Below are 24409 nucleotides of genomic sequence, written 5' to 3' on the forward strand. Positions count from 1 at the left end.
GACACTTTATGTATATATTCTTCTTTTATTGGGACAGCTTTTTGACACTTTGTTTATATTGTTCTTTTTATTTTGCCTTGCTTTTTTCCCACACAACTGTACTTTTTTTTCCTTTTTCTTACTTCTTTGTAACTTGTATCCTTAAAATGCTGTGCTGCCTCTGGGAAACTGATTTCCCCCGTGGGATAATAAAGGTATCTATCTATCTATCTATGTTCCCCTCTAATGTATTATTTTGTATTTGTTTATGTATTATGATTTTGTGTCCTGATGGTTGCATTGGTGCAAAATGAATTTCCGCAAGGACAAATAAAGCATCTATCTATCTATCTGCACAAGGTGCAGCCTAGACTCTGGACTAAAACAAATGCTTGCAATGGATTCAGAACCATGAAAAACCCAGTTTGACCCCTCACATGATGCTGCATAACACAGAATCAAGTATCCTGACTTTCTGCAGCTGTCACAGCTTCCCTGGCCTGGTGGTTGAATTTCAACCTGTTTGAAATGTTTGACTTTACAAACAATGTGTTTGTTAAGACATTTCTTGGAAAATAATGTATTAGATTGGCTAGATTTTCTTGATATTAAAAAAAATATCTATATTTCTTAACAATTCAAAGGAACTTTATTGGCATGAGAAAACGTGTTTAAAGGTAGCAGCTCTGTTTATGATGTGCAGTAGGTCTAGAATAGATGCTTTGTAGTCTAGCCTTCTTTTATCGCAACAGTTAACAAATCTGCTGCACAGATTGTTGTATTTCTCCCAGTTTGTATGAGAATTCTTAGGCTATGATGCCTGCTGGTGTCGCCGGTTCGGTTCCCGATCCGGACGACCTTTGCCACATGTCATTCCCCATCTCTCCCCCCATTTCCTGTCAGTCTACTATCCTATCAAATAAAGGCATAAAAAGCCCCCCCCCCCCCCCCAAAAAAAAAGAAAAATCTTAAAGAAAAAATAATTGATTACTATTGCTGTGTTGACAAGGCGGTGATATACTTGCACTGTCTTAGCATTGACTGTTATGTACACTTTTGTTTGGCACTGCAGTGTTAAGTTGTGCTTTGAGTAGTGCTATTTGTGTGTGATGTGACACTTATTGTTGTGGAAATTGAACATTTCCTCGGTGAGAGAATGAAGAGTTAGACAGCGATATGTCTTTAGCATATTTATTCAATACAACAGATGACAATAATATGACAATGATTCCTATGTAATATAATAATGAGAAGAGTAAAGGATAGAAAGGAGAGAGGAGAAAGGGAAAAGAGATGAAAGAAGGAAAGGTGGACAGGGTCCAGTTGTCTCGAAAGGCAACGGAAGTCTGACCCCGATCTGGATGTTGAGGCAGCTTAAATACAGATTCTGCAAGGATACATACACATTGTTAAGATAATTCTGAGGACTGACATTCCTTCTGTCTGACCAAATGATGTGTTCTCTCAACATGAAATGTGCTGCTCAACGCTCAGCAACTGAGAGCGGCGACACTACCCTGACCAACTACTGCATGAACATGTGTTCCATTCTTATCGACTGAGAATGGAAGGCCCCTGCTATAAGCCGAGGCCATAGTCACTGCCCTAGCCAGAATACTGACGCCTGATATAAGAAACATTCTCCTCGCGTTCATAACACCTTAACTTGTCGTCTTGCTGTCTGGGTCTGCCGCTTGCCTACAGGGGAATAGCTAGTGAACTTGACCTTACTGTATGAGCCTGCTGCTGCATAACTACGTGTACACAGTACACTGAGGCCTAAACTCATAAGACATATTATCATACTCATTTACTTCCCTTGCTTACATATTACATTCATAACATCAGCATACAGTCATATTAATATAACCGAAGTAAGATGAATATTAAATATATAATCTTTATCAATAATCGATAACTCAATAATCGATAGATCAATAGCCAGAAAGGGAATATAAATTGTATTTCCATTACACTTATGAGCGTTGAATTATTCTTGGACACTTTATGTATATATTCTTCTTTTATTGGGACAGCTTTTTGACACTTTGTTTATATTGTTCTTTTTATTTTGCCTTGCTTTTTTCCCACACAACTGTACTTTTTTTTCCTTTTTCTTACTTCTTTGTAACTTGTATCCTTAAAATGCTGTGCTGCCTCTGGGAAACTGATTTCCCCCGTGGGATAATAAAGGTATCTATCTATCTATCTATGTTCCCCTCTAATGTATTATTTTGTATTTGTTTATGTATTATGATTTTGTGTCCTGATGGTTGCATTGGTGCAAAATGAATTTCCGCAAGGACAAATAAAGCATCTATCTATCTATCTGCACAAGGTGCAGCCTAGACTCTGGACTAAAACAAATGCTTGCAATGGATTCAGAACCATGAAAAACCCATAGTTTGACCCCTCACATGATGCTGCATAACACAGAATCAAGTATCCTGACTTTCTGCAGCTGTCACAGCTTCCCTGGCCTGGTGGTTGAATTTCAACCTGTTTGAAATGTTTGACTTTACAAACAATGTGTTTGTTAAGACATTTCTTGGAAAATAATGTATTAGATTGGCTAGATTTTCTTGATATTAAAAAAAATATCTATATTTCTTAACAATTCAAAGGAACTTTATTGGCATGAGAAAACGTGTTTAAAGGTAGCAGCTCTGTTTATGATGTGCAGTAGGTCTAGAATAGATGCTTTGTAGTCTAGCCTTCTTTTATCGCAACAGTTAACAAATCTGCTGCACAGATTGTTGTATTTCTCCCAGTTTGTATGAGAATTCTTTGTCATTGGTCATTTTTTAAAACTCACTTTGGGTGTGTGGAATCTGTGGGAAGTATGTCCCATTCGGACGGGATTAGTATTATGTAGGGACCTCAGGTGATTTGTAATAATCACAGAGGTAGTCTGCTTTTTTAATCCGAATTGGGCTTAAGTAGAGTGATGGGGAACCTCTGCCTCTTGATCTGGTTGACACATGCAATTACGTTTCTCAATCATATTACTGAGATGCTCTTTCAAGCAACACATCACATTTTCTCTATAAATCTAAATGAAAAAATAAATAAAAAGTGAATGGTCGATGCTATGGTCAGTCACCCAGGGTATACACAGTCTCATTCTCTTCCTGTCTGTACCTTAGACCTCTTCCGTATATAACTCCTGAAACCTCCACAACCCGTTCCAAAACCTAATGCCTCTTGACCCGACCTCTTTGCGCTGTCAGCTGTCTGCCCCCAGTAGGTTGATGAGGTCAGATTTTGAGCAGTTTAAAAAATCAGGTCTGGCACCATTTCTGTGAGTCATGCTGTTTTCACGCTCTTCCGTTCTGCGGTGCACATCTCCAGTCTTGACATTCCAGTCACGGAAATGCTGGAGTCAGTTGCCTTGCTGAAGGCCAAGCATACAAAAATAAAAACAAAAATAGCATGATTTTCATTACAATATGTCAGCCACTTCCTGCTTGTGCCATCTCTACCCTGTTTGGGGTGAGGGCACCTGCATCATAGCAGGCTCAGGGCAGGCAAAGTAATCTAAAACAAACAGCCTAGACTAGGGATGTCCGATATTATCGGATGATATTAGCATACATTTCTAACAGTAGTTCTTACTGTATGGTAGTTATGGGTGTGCCAAAAAATTTGATTGAGTTACAATGAGTTTCAAAAATGAAAATCATAATGCCGCCGATCTCTCCCCTTCACTGCCTGCTGCGCTGATTGCCCTTCTCAAAGTGGGGTTTGGGGACTCTCAGGGATCCTTGAGGGCGTTCCAGGGGGTCCCTAGCTAAATGTTAGTTAGGAACCAAATGGACCGATATGGGTCTGTAACTCTAGAGTGTACAAATGGAACCAAATGGACCCATTCCATTTGTACACTCTAAATATGATATAAATTGGGGTCCCAGCGATGAAAGCCTATAAATGCCATTAAAGGGGGGTCAGTAGCCTAATGAGTCCTTGAAATTCAAATGGTTGAGAATCACTGCTAGATAGCTAGATATTATATTAGCATATATCGGTATCAGTTGGTATCGGAAATTAAGAGTTGGACATTATCGGTTATCGGTAAAAAGTCAATATCCGACATCCCTAGCATAGACATAAGGAATGAGACAACAGAAGTTATCTGGCTTTGTAAAAACTAAAAATGTGCTGATATGATCAGCACATTTTCTGCCTGGTACAGTGGAAATTGATCAATAGAAGTTGCTTTGGCTGTGATAAATAATTATTTTGTATACTCTCTTCTCAAACACTCCCCCACGTAGCTATCAGTTACAGCCCTGTAGGTACTGAATAAGAGAAGCTATATGGCAGATACTGTAGCTAATCAACCAGTTATTGTAGTCTGAATGATGGCTGTATATACACCTTGTGATGTTGTGATGCATGGTATATTTCCCATGTTATCCTGAGGAATCAATCTCAGGATTGATTCACCATCATCATAATCATCATAATCTATAAACATGAGGGGGAAAAAAAGAAAGAAAGAAAAACCAGTGGTAATATTTCAAAGTTTTATTAACGAACATAATCTCTGAGGAACAACAGCAGTTCTGGCGCTCTCTGTACATGCAACTGTAGAAAATAACAATTTTGAATTTTAACTTTTCAGTTTTAGTCTTTTTTTTCTTCTCCATCCTCATTTTTCAGTTTCTCGCATTTATTTTTGCAGGAAATCAACAACAGCTAGAGGTGAAAGTACTGGATCCTTTTACAGCACTGACGATAGCATCAACAACCCCCCCTCATACCCCACCCCCCCAACCCCCCCAATAGCTGCTCCAACAATATGTACATAATTAAACTACATTGTACAAATAAAAAAAGTTACATTGTTACATCATAATCACCTGCAGCGAGCGCACTTGTCTCGTTGCTGTTAGAACCCCACATTCTACGCAAGTTTTTAGACTAGTACAAAGAGAAGGGTGCAAAACGTCCTGGGAGGTTTATTTACAAAGCTATGTACACAATGTCTCTTTCACGCATTACAGGAGGAAAATTTACACAGCGGAGACCAACTTCAACTCAAAACATACCACAGGTGTCAGAAAAAAAAAAGATAATAAATAGGTTATTTCTCACCATTTAAAGAGTAGTTCTCCATGCTTTTATTAGTCATTTTCCATTCTAAAAAGGGAACAAAGAAACAGCTACAGACCGGGTTTAATAAAAACAACAAAAGAAAACTAAGGGGGAAAGGCTTGAAATCGTGATTCGATATTATATGTGTGTGTGTGTGGGGTGGGGGGTGGGGGGGGGGTCAAATGATGTTCATGTCCACTAAGAAAAGCTAGCAAACAAACAAGTCTAAAATAAACTGAGTGAATTTGAGTAGAGTAGAGGTAACATGTTGCTGACTGCGGCCAATATCTGGGTGAGCATGGCCAAGTGCTTTACTGTGCATCTGAGGACTGAGGTGCGGTGGGTGGGCAGGAAACTAATATGCTTTTAATTTACCCAGTGGTCACTTTTTACGTCAAGTGAATATTTACAAACTGCACACTGGAGAGCCAACATGGATGGATGTTAATTGCCAAAAGCGTGATGACGTCTGTCAGCCATCACAATTTCAAGCCTTTCTGGTTTCAAATAAATGATAAAAAAAAAGAAAGAAAAAAAGTTAAAAACAAGGCAGGGCTCAAACTGTTAAAATGTGACACATGAAACTGAAACACACTTGATGTCTTGTAAACAATAGTGAGGGTGCGGTCGGTCGGGGCATGGTAACGCTATACATTCTGCTGCTCCATAAGCAAAGTGATTGACATGCCACTGGTGTTTATGCTTCATACACGAAGATAAACAAAAAGACAATTTAAAAGACAAAACAAACAATTCCCAAGACAAACAAGATGACTTTCAACACTACATACATTGAGCTAAAATACCCAAGGATTTTGTGGACATAAACACCCTTCTCCCCAAAAAAATTAAAAATAAAATTAAAAATTAAAATAAGAAATTAACAAAAGAAATAATAAACAGGGCTTTGAAATCAAACGTCTGGCTATTTGTATGTGCTATCTCTGTATAATAAACTGTATTTGTGTATCTTTCAAAAAAAATATCCAGGACTCTATTACTAGCCAACTTGCCTGCACAGTGGAATAGCAACGACCATTGCACTTAACTAGACATACCATACACAGCAATGCTGACGGTGTGTAAATAACTTCACAAAGTTTCAGCGAATATTGCCATCAGGATACATGAGCAGCTCTCACACACAGACAGGCAGCCTATGTGATAGGTCAGGAAAGCTATTTAAAACCAGGGCCCACTAAAAAATACAGAAAAAAAATACAAGTTTATCATTACAAATCAACCTTTCAATGGGATAAAAAGAAGAGGAGGAAAACATCTACCCAACACTTTAGCACAGGCTAATCCTTTCCCCTCTACTGTTTAATGTCTGTGTCCACTTTTTTGGTTCATACTGATATTAAAGTTTCTTAACTGCCGCGTGACAAGGTCATGATTATGGCAACTGCCACCACACAACAGAGCTTCATGAGGAAACAACTCCAACTAAACATTTTAACGTCTCGATATCCCTGACAACACTAGCCAAACCCCTTACAGATTCTGTAAGTCATGGTAGAACTTGGAAAGGCTGAAGTGACAAGTATCTGCCTGATGCAGCGAAATGGATATGAGCCTATTTTCTGCAATTAAATGGAACTATCCTGGGAGGGTTCAACGGAAATCTAAAATTATGATCATTTTAAAATGTGCTATTCAGATTTTTTTTAACGGGTGAAAACATCAATTTAACTCAAAGGGCATGGGTTCTATGCAAAGTCAATAGGGTTCTGGCATTTTCTGACACAAAGGACATTACTTTGGTGCCATCCAGTGAGCAAAGGCAGAACAGCACCTAGACAATCAGCTGTTCTCCAGTATTGGATAAGGAGCCGACAAACTGGTGTACAAAACACAAACACACTATAAAAACTCTGGAATGAAGCCTTTCCATTGCAGTCGATATCCCTCAGTTATCAGTCCAATTCACGTCATAAGCCAGCTAATAGCCAGCAAGTTGAATGAATATGGATTTCCTGCCTAAAGCAATATGACTAGCAGAAAGAAGAGCTGACTGAATGACCTGTTGGTTTCAGACAAAAACATTTGTAAAGACCAAAAGTGATTTCAGTCCAAACTACATAAAAAAACTACTTTTTGAAAAAAATGGTTGGTTTTGCCTGTGAATGACATCTCTCACACTCATCCCACCCAGATATATTTAAATATGACTTTGCCTGACATTGAGTAACTTATATATATTTTTTCCACTGTAAAAAGGCATTTTCTTGGTTTGAATTTTTTCAGATATAATTGTGTAGTAAAGCAATGAATAATAAACCTCTGTCTATTCTTTAAATAAATCCATAATAACCATTCTGCTACATCTGACGGACTATACGGCGCTTGGCCCCCCTGGGAGGCCCTGTTTAATCCAGAAGAGTTCTCGATCAACTTAGCTAGGGTGTGGTGTGGTGATCCAAGCCCAGGTGAAGTGCATTGACCAACCCTGGACAGAATCTAGAGATGGGATCATACAACTGTGCACTGGAGACTTTCAAATACTGACAGAATCGTGTACACATTTTGGCCCATGGGTATGAGGGGGGAAAGTGCTGCCCAAAAGTGAACTATACATACAAAGATAATTTTTCTTTCATTTATTTTTTCTTTACACTTAACTGAGTGATGTTACAGTACATAAGTTATTTACAACTGTGCAGTAATGTGTGGCAAAATAAATTATCTAGAAGGCAGCAAGTATACATTGGTTAACGAATATAAAAACTGTACATAATTTACGGAATACAACTTTTTTTCTTTTCTTTTTTTTTTAGTTTTCTTTTGTTTTGTTTTTTTCCATTAAACTAATATTGGCTCTGTAGTGTTTCAAGTCACTTCCTCAGAAACAATGAAATGCCCAAGTAAAGTCAAATAGACAAAAAAGAAGAATATTTCTCTCCTCTCTCTGAACCACCGTAATCGTAAATGTCTCTTTGAAGCGCAACATTCGTTGAGTTTTGTTTCCCGTGTTGTTTTTGCAGTCCGTGGCCGTCTCGTGAGTGTGTGTTGGAGGACTGAGTACTGCTGAAGGTGGCTGAGGAACGCTCCGGACTGTCCTCAGAAATCCACTCATAACCTCCATCTAGCCGGGCTGAGAGGCTGCACGAACAGTCTTTCCTCTTGCGGCGCTGGGGCCTGGTGTACACACACACTCACACACACATTGCAAACCCTCTGCTGTAGTCCAGTGTGCTGCCGGGGCACTGCAGCACTTTTGTATGGAGCAGTGTAAACGGAATGGGGGCTTTCTCTGCTTCTACGGTCAGACGGCCCCCAACCATCAGAGGCTGGATCTTAACAGCTTGGTCGATCTGTCCCAGCCATCCGTGTTATAGGGATACATCCAGAATCCCACGTGATACACCTAGGTTCCGTCCCTGTCCTCCGGGTCAGGACTGAGCTCTGTCTAGTTCTCCAGGCCTGCCAGGAGCTCTGGGTCTACAGGGGGAGGCTTCTCCTCAGTCCTCCCCCAGGACAGGCACCACACCAGTGGGAGAGCTCCTCTCTGGTGCTCCCACCGTGCCGTATTGTGGTGGGTCTGTTAAAGCGGGGACCATAAAACAAAATGCAGAAAATAGAACTCTATCCCCCTCTCTCATTAACTGAGCACTGGGGAGTTGTGTCCCGCCCTCAGAGCTACAAAGCAAAAAAGCTGTTTTTTTGCTCGTCTAACTCTGATCAAACAAAAGCATAAAAACTTCCGAGGACGAAAGTGCAAGTTGTGTGTATTTTCTTTTTCCCCGATTAAAAAGATGCTTCCTCTTCTCGCGGAAGGGAACTGTAAGCAAGTTTTTTTTGTCTTTACTTTTGTTTTTCTATATAATATATAGTTTTTTGCTTGCTAAAGTCTTCTTTCAAACTCGCTAGCCCTTTCCATTCGTTCTGTTCAACGAAGTCTTTTTGAGAAGAAGTGATGCACAAGTAGTTTGCTCGCTATCTCTCTATAAGAACGGGTGTGTCATGCCGGCAACAGGACAAAGTCATCATTGACGTCGACCATTGGCACATAGAAGGAGGGCACCTCATTGACACAGAGGGACTTGTGCCCTGCAGGGTCCAGCTCCTGCACCTTGAGCTGCCACTCCATTCTCTGCACCGCATTGAGGGCGGCCGCCTCATGCTGTTGCCTCATTAACAGACATGTCTGGGGGAAGAGAAAAAACAAAGTGGTTTCAAGATTCAAATACTATAAAAAGGTATCAGTTGATTCTTAATGAGAATGGCAGTGTAATAGCAAAGTGAATCTAAATATTCTAACATGTACCTTCATGCGGTCATATTTGTCATCCACATCCTGGATCCAGGAAATGAACTGCCGAGCATTGAAGCGATCTCTCACAGACTTGTTCTCGTCCCCCTGGGAGCACAGAATAGCAAAGAATAGCTGATAAATTATATGGTTTCAGACTGAACACTCATAATGTGTTGTTGACTGCTTTGGAATCCAGCAGTGTAAATCAAACCCCTGTCCCACCTGGCTCTCTGTTGGCATATTGTACACTTCAGAGTCTAGCAACATGGTGCAGGCACTGAATGGTACCGCCTGATTGGCTATTGTCCTGGCCGCTCTGCAGTGGACCCGCAAGACTTCCTGCTCACACGACACAATCAGCTTTTCCTGTTAACAGAGACGGAGAGAAAGAGAAAGAGAGAGAGAAAGAGAGAGGGAGAGAGAGAGCTCGTTCAGTTAATGGAAATGGTTTTCGATCAACAAAGTTACTGTGTGAGTTGTACAGAAATGATCAGAGTTGCTTCTAGCCGCAAATTGCAACACTAGATTATTTTTTAAATCTGATGAATCTAGGGTTGCAATACGTCCCATAGGGATTCAATGCATCAAAACAGGTTTTTGCTATCTGATTGTATTAAACAACTCGCCAATATTGTGGCTCTATGGAAAGCTTGAATTATGCTCTTTATATCTGCAAAGTGTTTGTTTCAGAAAGATCCACCATAGACATGTTATGAGCTACTTTCTGTCTAGAAATTCAGTTCGGGTGATAATTTTTTCTAAGTATTGGAGTTTGGAAGCGCTCGTGGGAAGTCACTCAACGTGTACCACCTGGTTCTAAATGTCACTTAATGCAGGAGGCAATAGGACGTTGTGGCATTGAAGACAAGCACTTCTAAAGTCCAACACAAAAAAAATGTCTGCTCGGATTTCTTGACAGAAAGTAACTCATAACATGTCTATGGTGGATCTTTCTGAAACAAACACTTTGCAGATAGAAAGAGCATAATGCAAGCTTTCCATAGAACGTATCAGATAAAAAAAACTGTTTTGATGCATTGAATCCCTATGGGAGGTATTGCAACCCTAGATTCACCAAATTAAAAACAAATTTAGTGTTGCAATTTGCGGCTAAGTTGCTTCATTAGAGAAATACGAGATTTCTGATTGCACTCCATGCACAAACTTTTCTATTACTTTGATTCTTGTATCTTTCATCAAGTTGTGTGTGTGTGTGTGTGTGTGTGTGTGTGTGTGTGTGTGTGTGTGTGTGTGTGTGCCCATGTGGATGAAAGCGGGGTGCAGAGCCATGGATTGAGGAAACAATAGCAAAATCTAAGCACATGTATGACCTACCCTCTCAATGCTGTGCTGTAGTCTCAGCTTTCCCCGCACCGCCTCCTGCTGCCTGAAAAGCTCCTTCAGAGGTTCTGACAACGATGGTGGTGGAGCAATCTGTGAACAAAACACAATACGGTAAAGTTTACAAATATCACCTATGTCACCTCACTGTTCATTTACAGAAAGTTTGCAAAAAAAACAAACTAAATTGTACGTCTAGAAAGCACTCCTGATGTGCTCTACTGTCAGCCATCTAGTTGTGTGAACAATATAAAATGATGTGTAATTTCAGCTATTTTAAGTTAATGTGTTTTGTAGAAAAGGGAACCAGGACTGGTACTCACCACAGGGATGTGCAGCTTGCTGAGGGGCTTTCCATCCAACAGGTATGAGCCTGTGTAGGTGACATATTCAGCATAGCACTGCGGTGCCTGGGGAGTGATGTAACACAGGATCTTCCTCTTCTCCTCAATCTTCTTCCTGATCTGCAGGTATTCAAAGTAAGGGTTGGAGCGGTCGCTGTGGTAGGGCTCAATGTCGTCCAGCTTGATGGCATTGACGATCACAGCCAAGGTCTGCTGGATCATCTCCCTGGTCTGCTGCATGGTCGTGTTGACCAGCTGCACCTGGACCTGCTGCCCGGCCGAACGAGGAAACTTCCTCTTCCGCGGGTGCTGCGTCTGAGACTCCTCTTCCTCCACAGGCAGTGGACGACCTTTTGAGGTCTTGCTGACGACCACTGGGGTAGGATTAGGGCTCAAAGTGGGCGCGGCCACTGCCGGGGTGGAGCTGGGTAAGGTCAAGGAGAGACTGACCACTGGCTCCTTATCCTTCTCTATGGACAGGCAGGAAGGGGCTGAGATGGGGGTCGGGGTGTGAACGGGAGCCGGGGTAATGCTAATGCTTACGGTCGGGCTTGTTGTCACAGGGGTCGTAACAGCAGACAAGGCCGTCACACTGGAAGGAGAGACAGCGGCTGTGACAGGAGCTGGGGGATTGTGCTTGCTCTGATTGGCCAGCATCTGGGCACGATTGCGGGTCATCCTCTGAGGGATCTCCTCCACCTTCTTGGGGACTTCAGTGGTGGAGACGGCGGTCAGGGTGACCGTTAGCTTGGACGTAGCCTCCTGAGAGTCTGACAGGTCCACTGTACTGGAAATGGTGACTGCCACTGGGAGTTGAGGGAGTGGACTGCAGGACACTGGTCCCACTGCAGGCTCAGGCATCTGCTCTTGTCTCAGGACTGGCTTGACAACAGCCACTGGATCCAGTGGGACCTGTAAATCAGAAAGGGACTGAATGTGCCTGTGATGCAGCTGGCTGGCATCAGAGTTCACCGGTGAATACAGCATGTCGCCATGCGTCTCATCAGGTGCTTCGTACGACCCTTTGCCCTCCAACACGCCAATCTGTTGCTGTTTAAGGGACAGTGAGCAGTTGACTGGCACACTCTGAGGCTCAGGCTCCAACTCTGGCTGGAAGTTTGTAGTTGGAGAGGGAACGACCAAATCCTGCCCCGCTGATTCCCCTAACTCTGAACCTAGAGAGGGGCACGGAGCCTTAGCCAGGCTCGGTAAGTCCAGCTCCAGTAAGTCCGGATCTTCACGGTCTGTGATGGTGTGTCGAATGTGGGCTGGCATGCTTTTGGTGTGGTCTGCTAGTTCTGGTTCTCGAGCCTCAGCTTCCTCTGCCTTGTCTGGGAGGGGGAGTTCTGGCAGAGAGAAAGGTCCCAAGTCATCCAGTTCATCCACAGCTGCAGAGAAAGGGTCTACAGGGTCTGCCCAAGGGACCACAGGCTCATGGCCCACAGCGGGAGCCATGTGGTTCTCAGCAGTGGTGCTGAAGCCATGGGAAGTGGCTCTGCTGTCTGAATTCACACATGGTGGCTCTGTGTCCATCTGGTGGCTCTCCTCAGTGCTAGACTTGTTGCAGTCTGCAAAGAAGGACTCCAGCCTAGTGGAGGAGGACGACGTATTCATGTAGTTAGGTTCACAGTCTAGAGCCGCGTCAGGCCTCTCTGGAGAGGGGATGTCGGCCACCGCCTCCTTCTGCTCATCAAAGTCTGTGTCGGGTACATCCTCCGGGTACGACCTGGAGTAGGAGGCATACGGGGGAGTCACAGAGGGGTGGCCGGGCATATGCTGCATTTCCCCATCTGAATGGGAGAAAGGGCTGGTGATCTTGGAGACAGCAGCCTCTATCTCCCCATATGTCCTGTGGGGAGATTTGAGAAGGATCTCAGAGTTCCAGCCCATGCTGTGGTCACAGGAGTTCTCACCCAGGTTGGATGGAGGATGTGTAGGGGTGAGCTGGTGGACCTCTGGTGCTTGTCGCTCTGGGGACTCCGCAGGCCAGCTCTTCCTAAGAGGGTCTTCAACCTGAGGCGAGAAGGAGCACAATTCTCTTGCCTGCTCTGGCTCCTCGGCTGGACAATGATCTCCATCTACTCTCTCTTCCAAATCGCCATCACCTTCATCTTCCTCTTCTTCTTCTTCTTCCTCCTCCTCCTCCTCCTCCTCCTCCTCCTCCTCTTCCTCCTCCTCCTCCTCCTCCTCGTCTTCCTCCTGTTCTTCGGTAACGGAGGGCAGGTAGTCAGTGCCACTAACGGGGTCTGAAGGGATGAGGCTGGGCTCGCTGTGGTGAGGCTCCGAGATGTCATCGATGTCCAGGGGTGGAAGAGCAGCAGGAGCTGGAGTTGGCGGGGCAGCAATGTCCAAGCAGGGCTCCTGCGGGTCCGGCCTGTGAATGGGTGTGGAGGGCTTGAGTAAGAAATTGTTGTATACACTTTCGGGGAGGTGTTCACTCTCCGGGCAGTGGGTGGATGCTGCTGCGTCTGGGGCTGGGTGAGCCGACTCCATTCGTGGCGACAGCATCATGGGGGAGAAGTAGGGTGGGGACATACAGTCCAGTCTGTCCATAGGTTTTTCCTCTGGTGGGTGAGAGGCCACTGCGTCAAACTCAGAACCCCCTTGAGCACTCTGCTGTCGCAGGAACTTATCAGCCTTGAACTCATCCTCCAAGGGTCGACGGACCTCTGATGACGCAGAGCGGCTGACAAGGGGAAGCTGGAGGTTCTTAGCTGGGGTCAGACAAGTGCCCTCCTGGAAACTATGGGATGAGTTAGAGTACCTGCTAGAAAACAAACAGACAGAAAGAAGGGGAGGCTGTTAGGGTTTATAATAATAAAACAAATATATAATGGTAGCAATTAGGCACATGAGCTGTCATTCTATATGAGTGCTTGTAACAGTAATATGATTGTGTATTTTTTAATACCTTTCAAAGAAGGATGGTGAGCAGGCATTCATTGACATGGTCATAGCTGATGAGTTCTGGCAGTCAACATCAAACATGATGTCAGGGTAATCTTCAGCACTGCAGGAGGGGGTCCGAGGAGTCTGCATGACCTCCTCATAGCTGGGACAGGAGATGACAGACGTCGGCGTGGGGACACCTGTTGGTCTGTTTTGGTCTGGTCTGGGGGAGGCAGGGAGGTTTTCTTTCATTTGATGGCCAGCCAGCCAGTCCTTGGAGTTCTGGCTGTCGATGGGCTGGGACTTCCTGTCAGGAGACATCATTTGGGATGGGAGACAGACATCCTTCAGCTTCTTCTCCTTGAGTGCAGACTCCAGGTTGTTAGATTTCTTTGTTGATAGCTCATTGCGGTTTTTCCTCACCTCCTCTGCGGACTTGGTTTTGTCCTTGAGTTTTAGGTCCCCAGATCTGTGCCTCAGCTTTTCCATCTGTTTCATCCTTTCTTTATGTTTCTTGTGGCGCTCCTCGATCTCCTGGTCTTTCTTACTTAACATCTGACCAAAACTGGTAAGTCTAAGATCACCATCCACCAGAAGTTTTTCACGTGGGCGGATATCTTTCCGCACAGGGTCTTTAGATTGAGTAAGTTTTTCATTCTCCTCCTTAACCTTGGACTTTGTGTGGTCCAGCCTGTTGTCCTTTTCTACTGCATCCCTATTTCTGTCCTTTTTCAGGTCAAACTTCGGGCTTTCTTCTTTTGACCGGTCTTTCAGAGCAGTGACCTGTGAACCTTCTTTCAGCCCCGATTTGACATCCTCCTTGGAGTGTTTGAATGACCCGAAGCCATCAGTGTACTTTTGATGCTTTTCTTCTTTTATTTTCTCCTTGTGTTTCTCTTTTTTCTTTTTGTCCTTCATCTTGTCACTGATGACACTACTCACTTTATCCTTTTTGGACATCTCTTTCTCAAACTCCAAAGTCTTGTCAAATTCGTCTTCTCCGTCGGCCTTTGACCCATACGGGAACGTATAAGGGTCTGCCTCTAGAGGCATGGGCTCCTTCTCAAGGGGCAGGCTCTCTCTACGCCCATAGGACTCTCTAATCTCCTCTGCCTTATCACGCTTGTCCACTTTCTCCTTCTTGATCTTTTCCTTCTCCTTGTCATGGCTTTTCTTAGAGGAGGAGGAAGAGGAATGCCGGTGTCTCTCTTTCTCTCTGAACTTATCCTGTGGCGTAGAAATGGACAGAGAGTCTCTCCTCTCCTCAGGGACATCTGGGAGGCTGATGGAGGAGTCATAGTAACTACTAAGGACTGGTTCATGTCCCCGGTCAGTGAAGCTGTCTGAGGACATCTCACTGTTCTTATCATTAGAGTCATCTTTATAATCATTCATGGCTTCCTCCTCCAGTTTTTCCAGGAGGGACTTCTCATTCTCGCCACTGCCTTTTGAGGGTTTCCTTTCCTTTGAGTGGTCCTGCTTGTCCTTATATTTGCTCTTTGCCTTCTCCTCACTCACGTCCCTCTTGTCCAGCAGCTTCTGTTTATTTTTCTTGTCTTGGTTTGAGTCCACTGACATTCTGTCTTTCCTGTCCTTGTGTTTCGCATCAACAGAGTCTTTCTTGTCTTTGTTATGTTTCTCAAGGGAGCCTTTCCTCTCCTTGCCTGTGTCAAATCCAGCCTTTTCCTTCTTCTTATCTTTGTGTTCTTTCTCTTTTGCCTTTTCTGTCACATGTTTGGTCTCGACTGAGTATTTTCTAACTTTTTCTGACGGAAAGTGGTCTAGCTCATCTTGATCAGGTGTCGAGTCCTTCCTGTGAGAGTCAGAAAGACCAAGTGAGTCGCTTAACTTAGCCACACCCCCATTGTAGCCTTCTTCCTCATCATCACTTTCATCAGTGAAAATATCAGCTATCTTGTACCAGGTTTTCTCCCGGACCTTCTCAGGTTTCCTCTCCTCTTTCTTTACCTCCAGGAAGTCTTTCTCCCTGTCAGCATGCTTATCCTGAGAGCTCTTCTCTTTTTTGTCCTTAGTCTGCTCTGCAGACATTTTGCGGTCTTTGTCTTTGCTGTGAGAGTCTTTATGTTTGTCTTTGGCTCCCTCCTTCTTGTCTTTGGAGCCCCGGTCAGTGTCTTTCTCTGCCTTGACAGCCTTCTCTGCAGAGCTTTTCTCACTCTTCTCTTTCTCCTGATCAGTTGCTCTGTCTTTAGGCTTCTCTTTGTGCTTGTCAGGCTTTGTCTTCTCTCTCTTCTCGGCTCCGTCTCCCTTCTTTTCTTTCTCTTTTCCAGAGTGATTTCTCTCTCTGAAATCAGATGTTTTGCCAGTGGACTCCATGTCTTTGAAGAAAGCATCGTTGCCATAGTCATCCCTCACAGACTCTTGCTTGATTTTTGCATCCTTTCTCTCTTTCGTAAACTCGTAAGAGTCTTTACGTTCTCGGTTGTTGTCCACAGAGTCCTTCTCTTTCTTCTCCTTGATAGCCTCTGTTGACTCCTTTCGCTTCTTTTCCTTTTCAACCGAGTGGCCGGAGTTCAGTTTCTGTTTCTCCACCCAGTCCTTTTTCTTTTCATTTACCTTTTCTGAGGAGTCTTTCTCTTTCTTCTTGATTGGGACTTCTTTCTCGGCTCGTTTCTCAGCATGATCGGACTTTTTATCTTTGACTTTGTTTTCCTTCCTTCTAGTTTCCTCTTTCACTGTCTCAACAATAAGTTTTACAGCGTTGTTTGCTTTGTATTCCTTGTACTCCTTTACAGGAGCATCCCAGCTGTCCTCCTCGTAGAGGGAGGAATCAGAGGACATGTCTGAGGCCCATCTGTCATGGTGGTCGTCTGAGGCACTGAGCTTGGTGTCTTCCAGGTTTAGGAAGCGGTTGTTGACATCATAGCCTTCATACTCAGACTCTTCCTTCTGAATCTTCTCCTTTTTAGATTTTTCCTTCTCTTCCTTGGAATTTTTCTCCTTGTCCACCTTTAGATGTTTCTCCTCTTTAGGCTCACCCTTCCTGTCTGCCTTTGACGAGGTCTTCTCCTTGGACTTCTTCTTTTTGTCCTCTTTGTGAGTCTTCTGTTTGTCCTCCTTAGGTTTATCCTTCTCCTTGACATTTCTCTCTTTTTCAGCTTTCGCAGGCTTCTCCCGCTCCTCTTTGCTGACCTTCTCCTTGTTGGATTCTTTTGTCTTCTTATTTTTCTCCTCCTTGACAGTTCTCTGTAAATCTTTTCCGGATGACCAGTCCTTGTCCTCAGACTTGGCTTTAGAGATCCGATCCTCCTTTTTCAAATGGTCTTTTTCATGTTTGGACAACTTGACCTTGCTTTCAGCCGGAGATTCACTCTCGACAATTAATGACTTTTGCCTTGAATCATCAAAATCAAAAGAGTAGCTTTTGACAAACTTCTCATTCATATCTTGATTGAGCACCAGACTGGGGGCTTTCTCCTTTTCCTTCTCTTTGTTTTTGTGCTTGTGCTTCACCTTATGTTTTTTCAATACTTTACCATCTACGTCCGTTTTCGAGACTGTACTGTCTGCATTGGAGTTCTTGTAGAAGTCCTTCTTGTCTAGCGTGTTGCTGTGCACATTGTTGTTTTTCTTCTTGTTCTCCTGTGCCTTCTTCTTCACCTGTTTGACAGACTCTACACTGGAGTCTGCCGAGGAGTAGTCAGATTCACTGGAGAGCCGTGTCCTGACCGAGTCGGACAGGGAGCTGACGTCTGACCACGCAGGTGACGACACAGTCTTCCAACCGTCTGTCCTCCACTGCTTAGGGTGCTGCTCTGCTAGTGATGGAGCTTGTTTCTGAGAGTTCAGGTTACCATGAGAGGAAGAGGAGGATGCGTTAAAGCCAGAGGATTCTTTTAGGCTCGTAGTGGAGGAGTCTTTTATACTATTCAAGCCCTTATTCGAGTCCTCACTCTCCATGTCACCGCATTCAGAGTCTGATGTGCAGAACTTGTCATTGACTTTACCAACCCGGACCTCTTTACTGACATTATTTTTTGTCTCCTTCTTCCGCTTCTTTTTTACTTTATTTTTATCTTTCTGCTGTTTGGAGCTGAGTGTGGTAGAGTCCCTGGTCTTAGTATTAGTTGGCTGGGCCTGTTGCCGAGGCGCGGGCGTTGGCGTAAAACACAATGTCCTGTCGTCCTCGTCAGAACTGTTACTGTCAGAGATAATCCGTCGAACAGTTTTCTTTGGTGTGAGCGAGTTGCTTTTGGAATAGGTTTTGACCTCCATCTTGGGTATGGCGACGAGGCTGTTGGCCGTCTTAGGGACGGGCGTGGTGGGCGTGGTGGGCTCCTTACGGAAGTCCTTCTTTAAGAGGTGCTTGTCATCCACAGGCGGGACGCGTTCTTCCTCATCATCCTCATCAAACTCATATTCGTCTTTGACGGGTGTGGTGGCAGATTTGGGAGGGTCCATCGATTTCCCTTTCAGCTTTTGGCCCTTCTCAAACTCTGAGTCTGTGTTATTGCCATCGACAGAGCTGGATGGGGCAAACGATGGGGCGTCTTCCTCCTCTGACGATTCTGAGGAGAAGACAAAGTACAATCAATAAACAATTCAAATCGACAATTTGCTTTCCTCTTTCCATAAAGGCTTGTGCAAAATATCAGTGGTCATTCACATGACGATGAAAGTTAAGAAAGCCTACATACCCGATGAACTCTCTTCACTGGAGGTGTAAGTGCCTTTCCCCAACAACAGATTCAGCATAGTCGGGGAGTTGGCAACCTTCAATGCCGTTTCGCCTCTCCGGTTGCTTTGACGTGGGTCCCCTCCATACCGTAAAAGCAACTTAACCACCTACAAAAAACAACAGCCAATGATTACAGAATGTAAGAGACATGAGATCCACACAATAAATCAGGGGTCTTCAACAGGGGGACCGGAACTCCTAGGGGGTCCTCAGAGTTACTACAGAGGGTCCTTCAAATCTTTGTGTGATAGAAACCTTTTTCATAGTAACCACTTGAACCCTAGCGTCCATATTCTGAGAACTTAAGTGTGAGTGTTGTGAGCTTGTAGATCGGCTATTTTCGGCAAAGAGGTTTGGTGTAGAGAGGAAAAAATAGCACACTAAGTACAGAGTGAAAGGTCAAGTTTATTAAAGGACAACTTTAGTTTTTTACAACAAGGGTTCATATTTTAGATTGTAATTAAAGAATATAAAATATGAGTGTTAAAATTATTTAATTTACTTCTTTCTATTGTTTTAGAGATTCTTATTTCAGTGGTTGGGGGCATGCGTACAAGTGGCTAAATATGTCATTTTACACAGAATAAGCCCATTCCCAAGATACAACGCAACCTTTCATGGTTGGATGTGACTTATGGGGGCTAGAAGTGTTACTGTAAATAGCAATAAAGAAACTGCTGGCTTATTGTGTCTAAAAAGACATATTTAGCCACTTGTACGCATGCCCCCATGCATACGCATGCCCCACATTTTAGCACGGTAAACGCGGTAAAACAATAGAACGAAGCAAATGAAAACATTTTAAAACTCACTTTTTCTTTTCTCTAATTACAATCTAAAATATGAACCCTTGTTGTAAAAAAACAAAGTTGTCCTTTAAGTATTGATGGTTCAAGTGGTTACATATCTGATAACACAAATTGACATGAATCCAAAATACACTGATGATTGTGCTGTCAAACGATGAAACTATATGGAATCTGGGGGGTCCCTGCTTCATCTCTCTCTCAGCTAAGGGGTCCATGGCCAGAAAACGCTGAAGACCCCTGCAATAAATCCACGTATCAATAAATACAAATATACAGAAGCCTAATTTAGGGGAAATGTTCATTCTAACCTTGAAATGTCCGTTGTTTGATGCATCGTGTAGAGGGGTGTCATCATCCAGACCCTTGGTGTTGACCTCTGCCCCGGCTGCCAGCAGCTGCTTGGCCACATCATAGTAGCCCCTGTTGCACGCCTCATGCAATGCAGTCCAGCCTGGGTATGTGTGACAAGGGATAGAAGCATTCATTATCGTCACTGTCGAGCAGAAACCTTATTTCCATATTTCACTGTCATACTACGCTGCAGTGTCACACAGGAGAGAGCTAAAAAAAAAAGCTCAACGTCACTATGGCACGCATTATGAGCATGCAGATCAGTTTTAGCCATTTCTGAAAGATTTGGAAAGTTAAAGTGGTTAAGTCTGCGTGTGGGTTTTTATAAATATTAAACCAATGAAAAGTATTAAAACATCTTATAAGATTACATTACATTGGATCCTTTGGAACACAGGCTCTTTTGAAAAGTAACCGTTTTGGACATACAGGTTTTCCGTGATTCTTACAGTTTACAGTGATGTTATGAACTGGTACCATTAAACACTTGAACCCCAGCATTCGCCAAAAACAGCTGATCTAAAAGCTCAAAACAAGCTTGTAGGTCGGCTATTTTTGCCAAAGAGATTTGGTGTACCAAGTAGAGTTGTAGTTTGTTTCTCCAATGCTAGAGGGTTTTTAAGCGTGCAGGCCAGGGCATCTCACCTGCAAAGTCTTTTACATTCACATCAGCCCCTTCACTGATGAGCTCCTTGATGCGGCGTGCCTCTCCGCGGATCGCTGACCTGTGCAGCCGAGTCTCCCCCCTCTCATTCCGCTTGTTTACTTTGTCTTTGGTTTTAGATGCAGAGTTTGGCGTTCCCTTCTGACCCATGTTGGACTGTGTCTGGTGCTTTGGTGTTGAGTCTGCACAGATGTAAAAAGACAACGGTGTTAAACAGAAGCAAGTAGAGAGAACATGTTCCATGTTTTAACTTAAAACAAACAAACAAGGAATAAATAGAAAGGTGCACACAGTCATTATAAAATGACTTGGCAGTGTGCAGATTTATGGCACTGATCAATCCTGATGTTTGCAAGATTAACCCCGGACAGAAAGATAAACATACAGCCAGGGGTGAAAGCATGACTACTCCCATCCATCCACCCATCCATCCATCCATCCATCTGTATGGTTGTGCTCGAAATTATTCAACCCCTTCTGAAAGTTTGGTTTATTAGTTTAGCCACTGTTCCTTTAACTTTGAACGTGTGAACTATCCTCAAAACCGTACTTTTAGGAACATTCATTGCTTGATTGTCTACCAACCATCCTTATGTGTAACATTAAAAGTTATTCAAATAATATTTATGTTATTAAAAGTTATTAAAAGACTAATTCTGAGGTCTTGACTGAGCATGTATTTGTCATATTAACACTAATCTATGATCAGAAGTAATGTGGTTATTCAACCCGGTTACTGTAATTTCAACCCAATCATTTTAATCAAAAATAAACATAAATTACTTAATCAGCGCACAAGAGTTTTACCTATTGTCCTTTAAAGAGTTTACAAAAGGTAAAGGATATAAAACAATTGCAAAGGCACCGAATGTTCCTAAAAGTACAGTTTTGAGCATAGTTCACAAGTTAAAAGTCAAAGGAAAAGTGGCTACACTAATGAACCTAATCTTCAGAGGGGGTTGAATAATTTCGAGCACAACATCCATCCATCTATATGTATATATGTATATATATATATATATATATATATATATATATATATATATATATATATATATATATATATATATATATATATATACATACATACATCTATATGTATATATGTATATATATATATATATATATCTCCACGACTTTCCAACGCCCCATAGTGCATTGCGCAGACGCTGTACCGAGCTTCCGGCGCCGCAGCCGAGTGTGATTTACAAGCTCACAACGTTTGCATCTGCGACGCGACGTGAGCTTGTATGTCTGCTGTTAAACCGAAAGTGTGGTCCAAACAGGTCCAAATAATCTCCAGTAAACTCCCGCGGAAACAGGTGGATATATTACACATATTCTAATAACAATAATATCAACGTGCAAATATACATGGCTGTAGATGACAACAGACAAAAACAAATGGTGTGAACCCCTCCTAGCCAGTAGGGGGCAATCTAGGTCTAGAAATCAGCAGCCAAGTGGCAGGGCCAACTTCAGTAGAGCTCATTTCATCACATTTACAAGATTAAACCCAAGCCTTAATCACATTTACATTATTGAGTTTCCACAGCTATTGTCCCAAATGCTATTTGAAACTCACTTAATCTATGGGCATTCCTTCAGGCATACACTAATGGAATGAATATACATAGTGTAGCACATACATATCATGCTACAGTAGGCTTCTGAAATGTGTACTGTACACACAATTTTATTTAGTGTTCCACTAATATAAGGAATAATTGTTATTATTCCTATCAGAGAGAAATTCCTAGACGATAGAAACCCAAAATCGATCACCGAAAAGCTGAATTAATCTAACATCAGGAACCAGATCAGATATGAAAAAACAAAGCAATAATTGAAAGGACCCTGAATGTAATGCAGTTTGGCACACACACAGAAATTGCACTATTAGTCAGTCTCACACCAACACAATACCACTGGGGACATTACTTTCATTTCCCCCCATAATTTGTTCGTGCTGTTTTCCAAAAAACTAATAACGCAATTATAAACAAGAGTGCGAATGTTTGTCGACACAAAACAACTAGGCTCGACGCATGTGGAATGAAGACACCAGATGTACACAGTGCCGCCATAATGTGAATTGATGAGGGTTATCTTGTATAATTGAAATCTAATTAAGCGGCAGGGTCTGTTCTTCAGTGGAGCATGGCACAAATGGTGTGGCAGGCGGGCGATGAGTGACAGAGGCGCGTTGCAGTCACGCCAGCAGCATACGATTTGACCCCTATGCACGGACCCTTATGATTAACCACAAATGCCACCCACCCACCTTGCACGGACACACACACACACACAGATCCCCTCCCTCACCATAAAATCTTCAGTGTTAAATGCAGCCATTTGTAACTCTGAGAGTCTACAAATGTATTGTAACTCTCAGAGTTCAGCTAACACTGAGGATGTTACTGTGTTCCTTGTCAGCCACCACTGACCCCCAGGGACGACGTGGCCTCCATTACAAGCACGCACCTGGACTGTTGACGGACTCCTCAGCTGTCATTTGCATGAGCAAGGCCACCTGCTGCCGCTCGGAGAGGGGGTACCCGGCCCGGATCCCTGGCATCCCCATACCAAACGGCAAGCCCGCCTTCCGGGTGTTGGTAGGCTCCTTTTTAATGCGCTTCCGCTCCGGACCTTGCTTCTCTGTAGAGAGAAAGAGAGAGAGGCAAAACAAACCATGTCAAGCTTACTGAGCAGCACGCAAAAACATACCATACATACACACAAATGTCAACAGATTAAAGATTTGGTATTATTGAGTCCTGTAACTTTCTTGATTACTGTGGAATGACGCAGTGTAAATATTGTGATATATTATTTGTTAAAGAAATCTTTTATCTGTGACTGTCACTGATGATGCAAAGTAAAGCATTGTCATTCAACATCTCCACTGGTAACAAGTCAGGTGCCTCTTGTCTTGTCTAAGTTAGCATCTGTGAACATGATTGTCCGTGCATAGCATCGAGCTATGGTCCATATATTTTAGGTGCCTGGTGGTGGCAAGGTGGCACCGTGACAGAGGTGACTTTTACGGTGTGATTACCCAGGTGCCCATAGGGTACGGACGGAGGTTACAGTAGGCACAGTGTGTTTATGCTTGCCTGTCTGTATCCAAGTCAGTCAGTCAGTCAGAGAGGAGTGGAGGGTAAAGACAGAGGGTGCAACTTGGCAGAGCTACAGTTATTATGAAATAGTCGGTGTACATTTCAACTCAATGTGGCCTGGCCAAGGTCACCACATGCCGGTTAGCTTGCCGTGCTTGGCGGACTTAGACATAGTGCTACTGGATAAAAGCAGCTACTCCACAAAGTGGACCACAATTATTTTCAGTGGCAGTGTGTCCAGGACGCAACAGACAATCTGCCCCTTTGGGATGAAAGTATCCGTGTACATGATGACAGCAAAGCCATATTTATATTTACGTGCCAGTCTCTCACATGCAAAAATAGCAGATCTACAAGCTCACAAAAAGGAGGGGGGAGAACTGATCAAGATTGACCAACTGTATGGCCTACTTCTCCTAGCCTGGCATAGCCAGCCTATATACTAATGCAGCTATCTAACTGCAGTATATCCCCTCCTTGTTTTAACATGGGTGGATGGTATAGCTGAGCTAGGCTATACTTCTCCCCCAAAATGTATCCCTGTATACAGAAAGGCTGCCAGCAACACCAAGTGTCTGTGCACGCTACGGATAGTGAACATACTCTAATGCTTTAATGCAAGCGTCAACTACTCCAAGCAACAGAAAAAAAAGAAAGAAAGAAAGAAATTATTCAATGACTGTGCTGTCATAATTACTAAATTATAACAGCAGCCACAACTCATGGAGTCTGCTTTATACTCCATTGCACAACAGTGTCATTTGACTAAAATAACTACTTTCAAAGTTGAAAAATGGTTATGTTCATCAACAGGGGGTCCTCAGAGTTACTACAGGGGGTCTTCCAATCCTTTTCATATTAACAA

At 43.3% G+C, this 24409-nt stretch overlaps 1 protein-coding gene across 1 annotated transcript in view; it reads right to left on the bottom strand.

Moving 5' to 3' along the window:
* Positions 1 to 4796: 4796 nt before the first annotated feature.
* Positions 4797 to 24409, bottom strand: part of ankrd11 (ankyrin repeat domain 11) — a 174764-nt gene continuing 155151 nt past the window's right edge. Inside the window, exons 5-14 of the mRNA XM_080730457.1 lie at positions 22910 to 23083; positions 20407 to 20607; positions 19719 to 19861; positions 18561 to 18708; positions 13928 to 18431; positions 10996 to 13783; positions 10667 to 10765; positions 9554 to 9697; positions 9344 to 9436; positions 4797 to 9223 (exon numbers count right to left, since the gene is read on the bottom strand). Of these exons, the coding sequence (XP_080586583.1) occupies positions 9038 to 9223; positions 9344 to 9436; positions 9554 to 9697; positions 10667 to 10765; positions 10996 to 13783; positions 13928 to 18431; positions 18561 to 18708; positions 19719 to 19861; positions 20407 to 20607; positions 22910 to 23083 (8480 nt within the window). The 3' untranslated portion in view covers positions 4797 to 9037. The remainder of the gene's footprint in view (positions 9224 to 9343; positions 9437 to 9553; positions 9698 to 10666; positions 10766 to 10995; positions 13784 to 13927; positions 18432 to 18560; positions 18709 to 19718; positions 19862 to 20406; positions 20608 to 22909; positions 23084 to 24409) is intronic.

This window comes from Nannobrachium achirus, assembly GCF_963921795.1.
Source record: "Nannobrachium achirus genome assembly, chromosome: 7".
NCBI lineage: Eukaryota > Metazoa > Chordata > Actinopteri > Myctophiformes > Myctophidae > Nannobrachium > Nannobrachium achirus.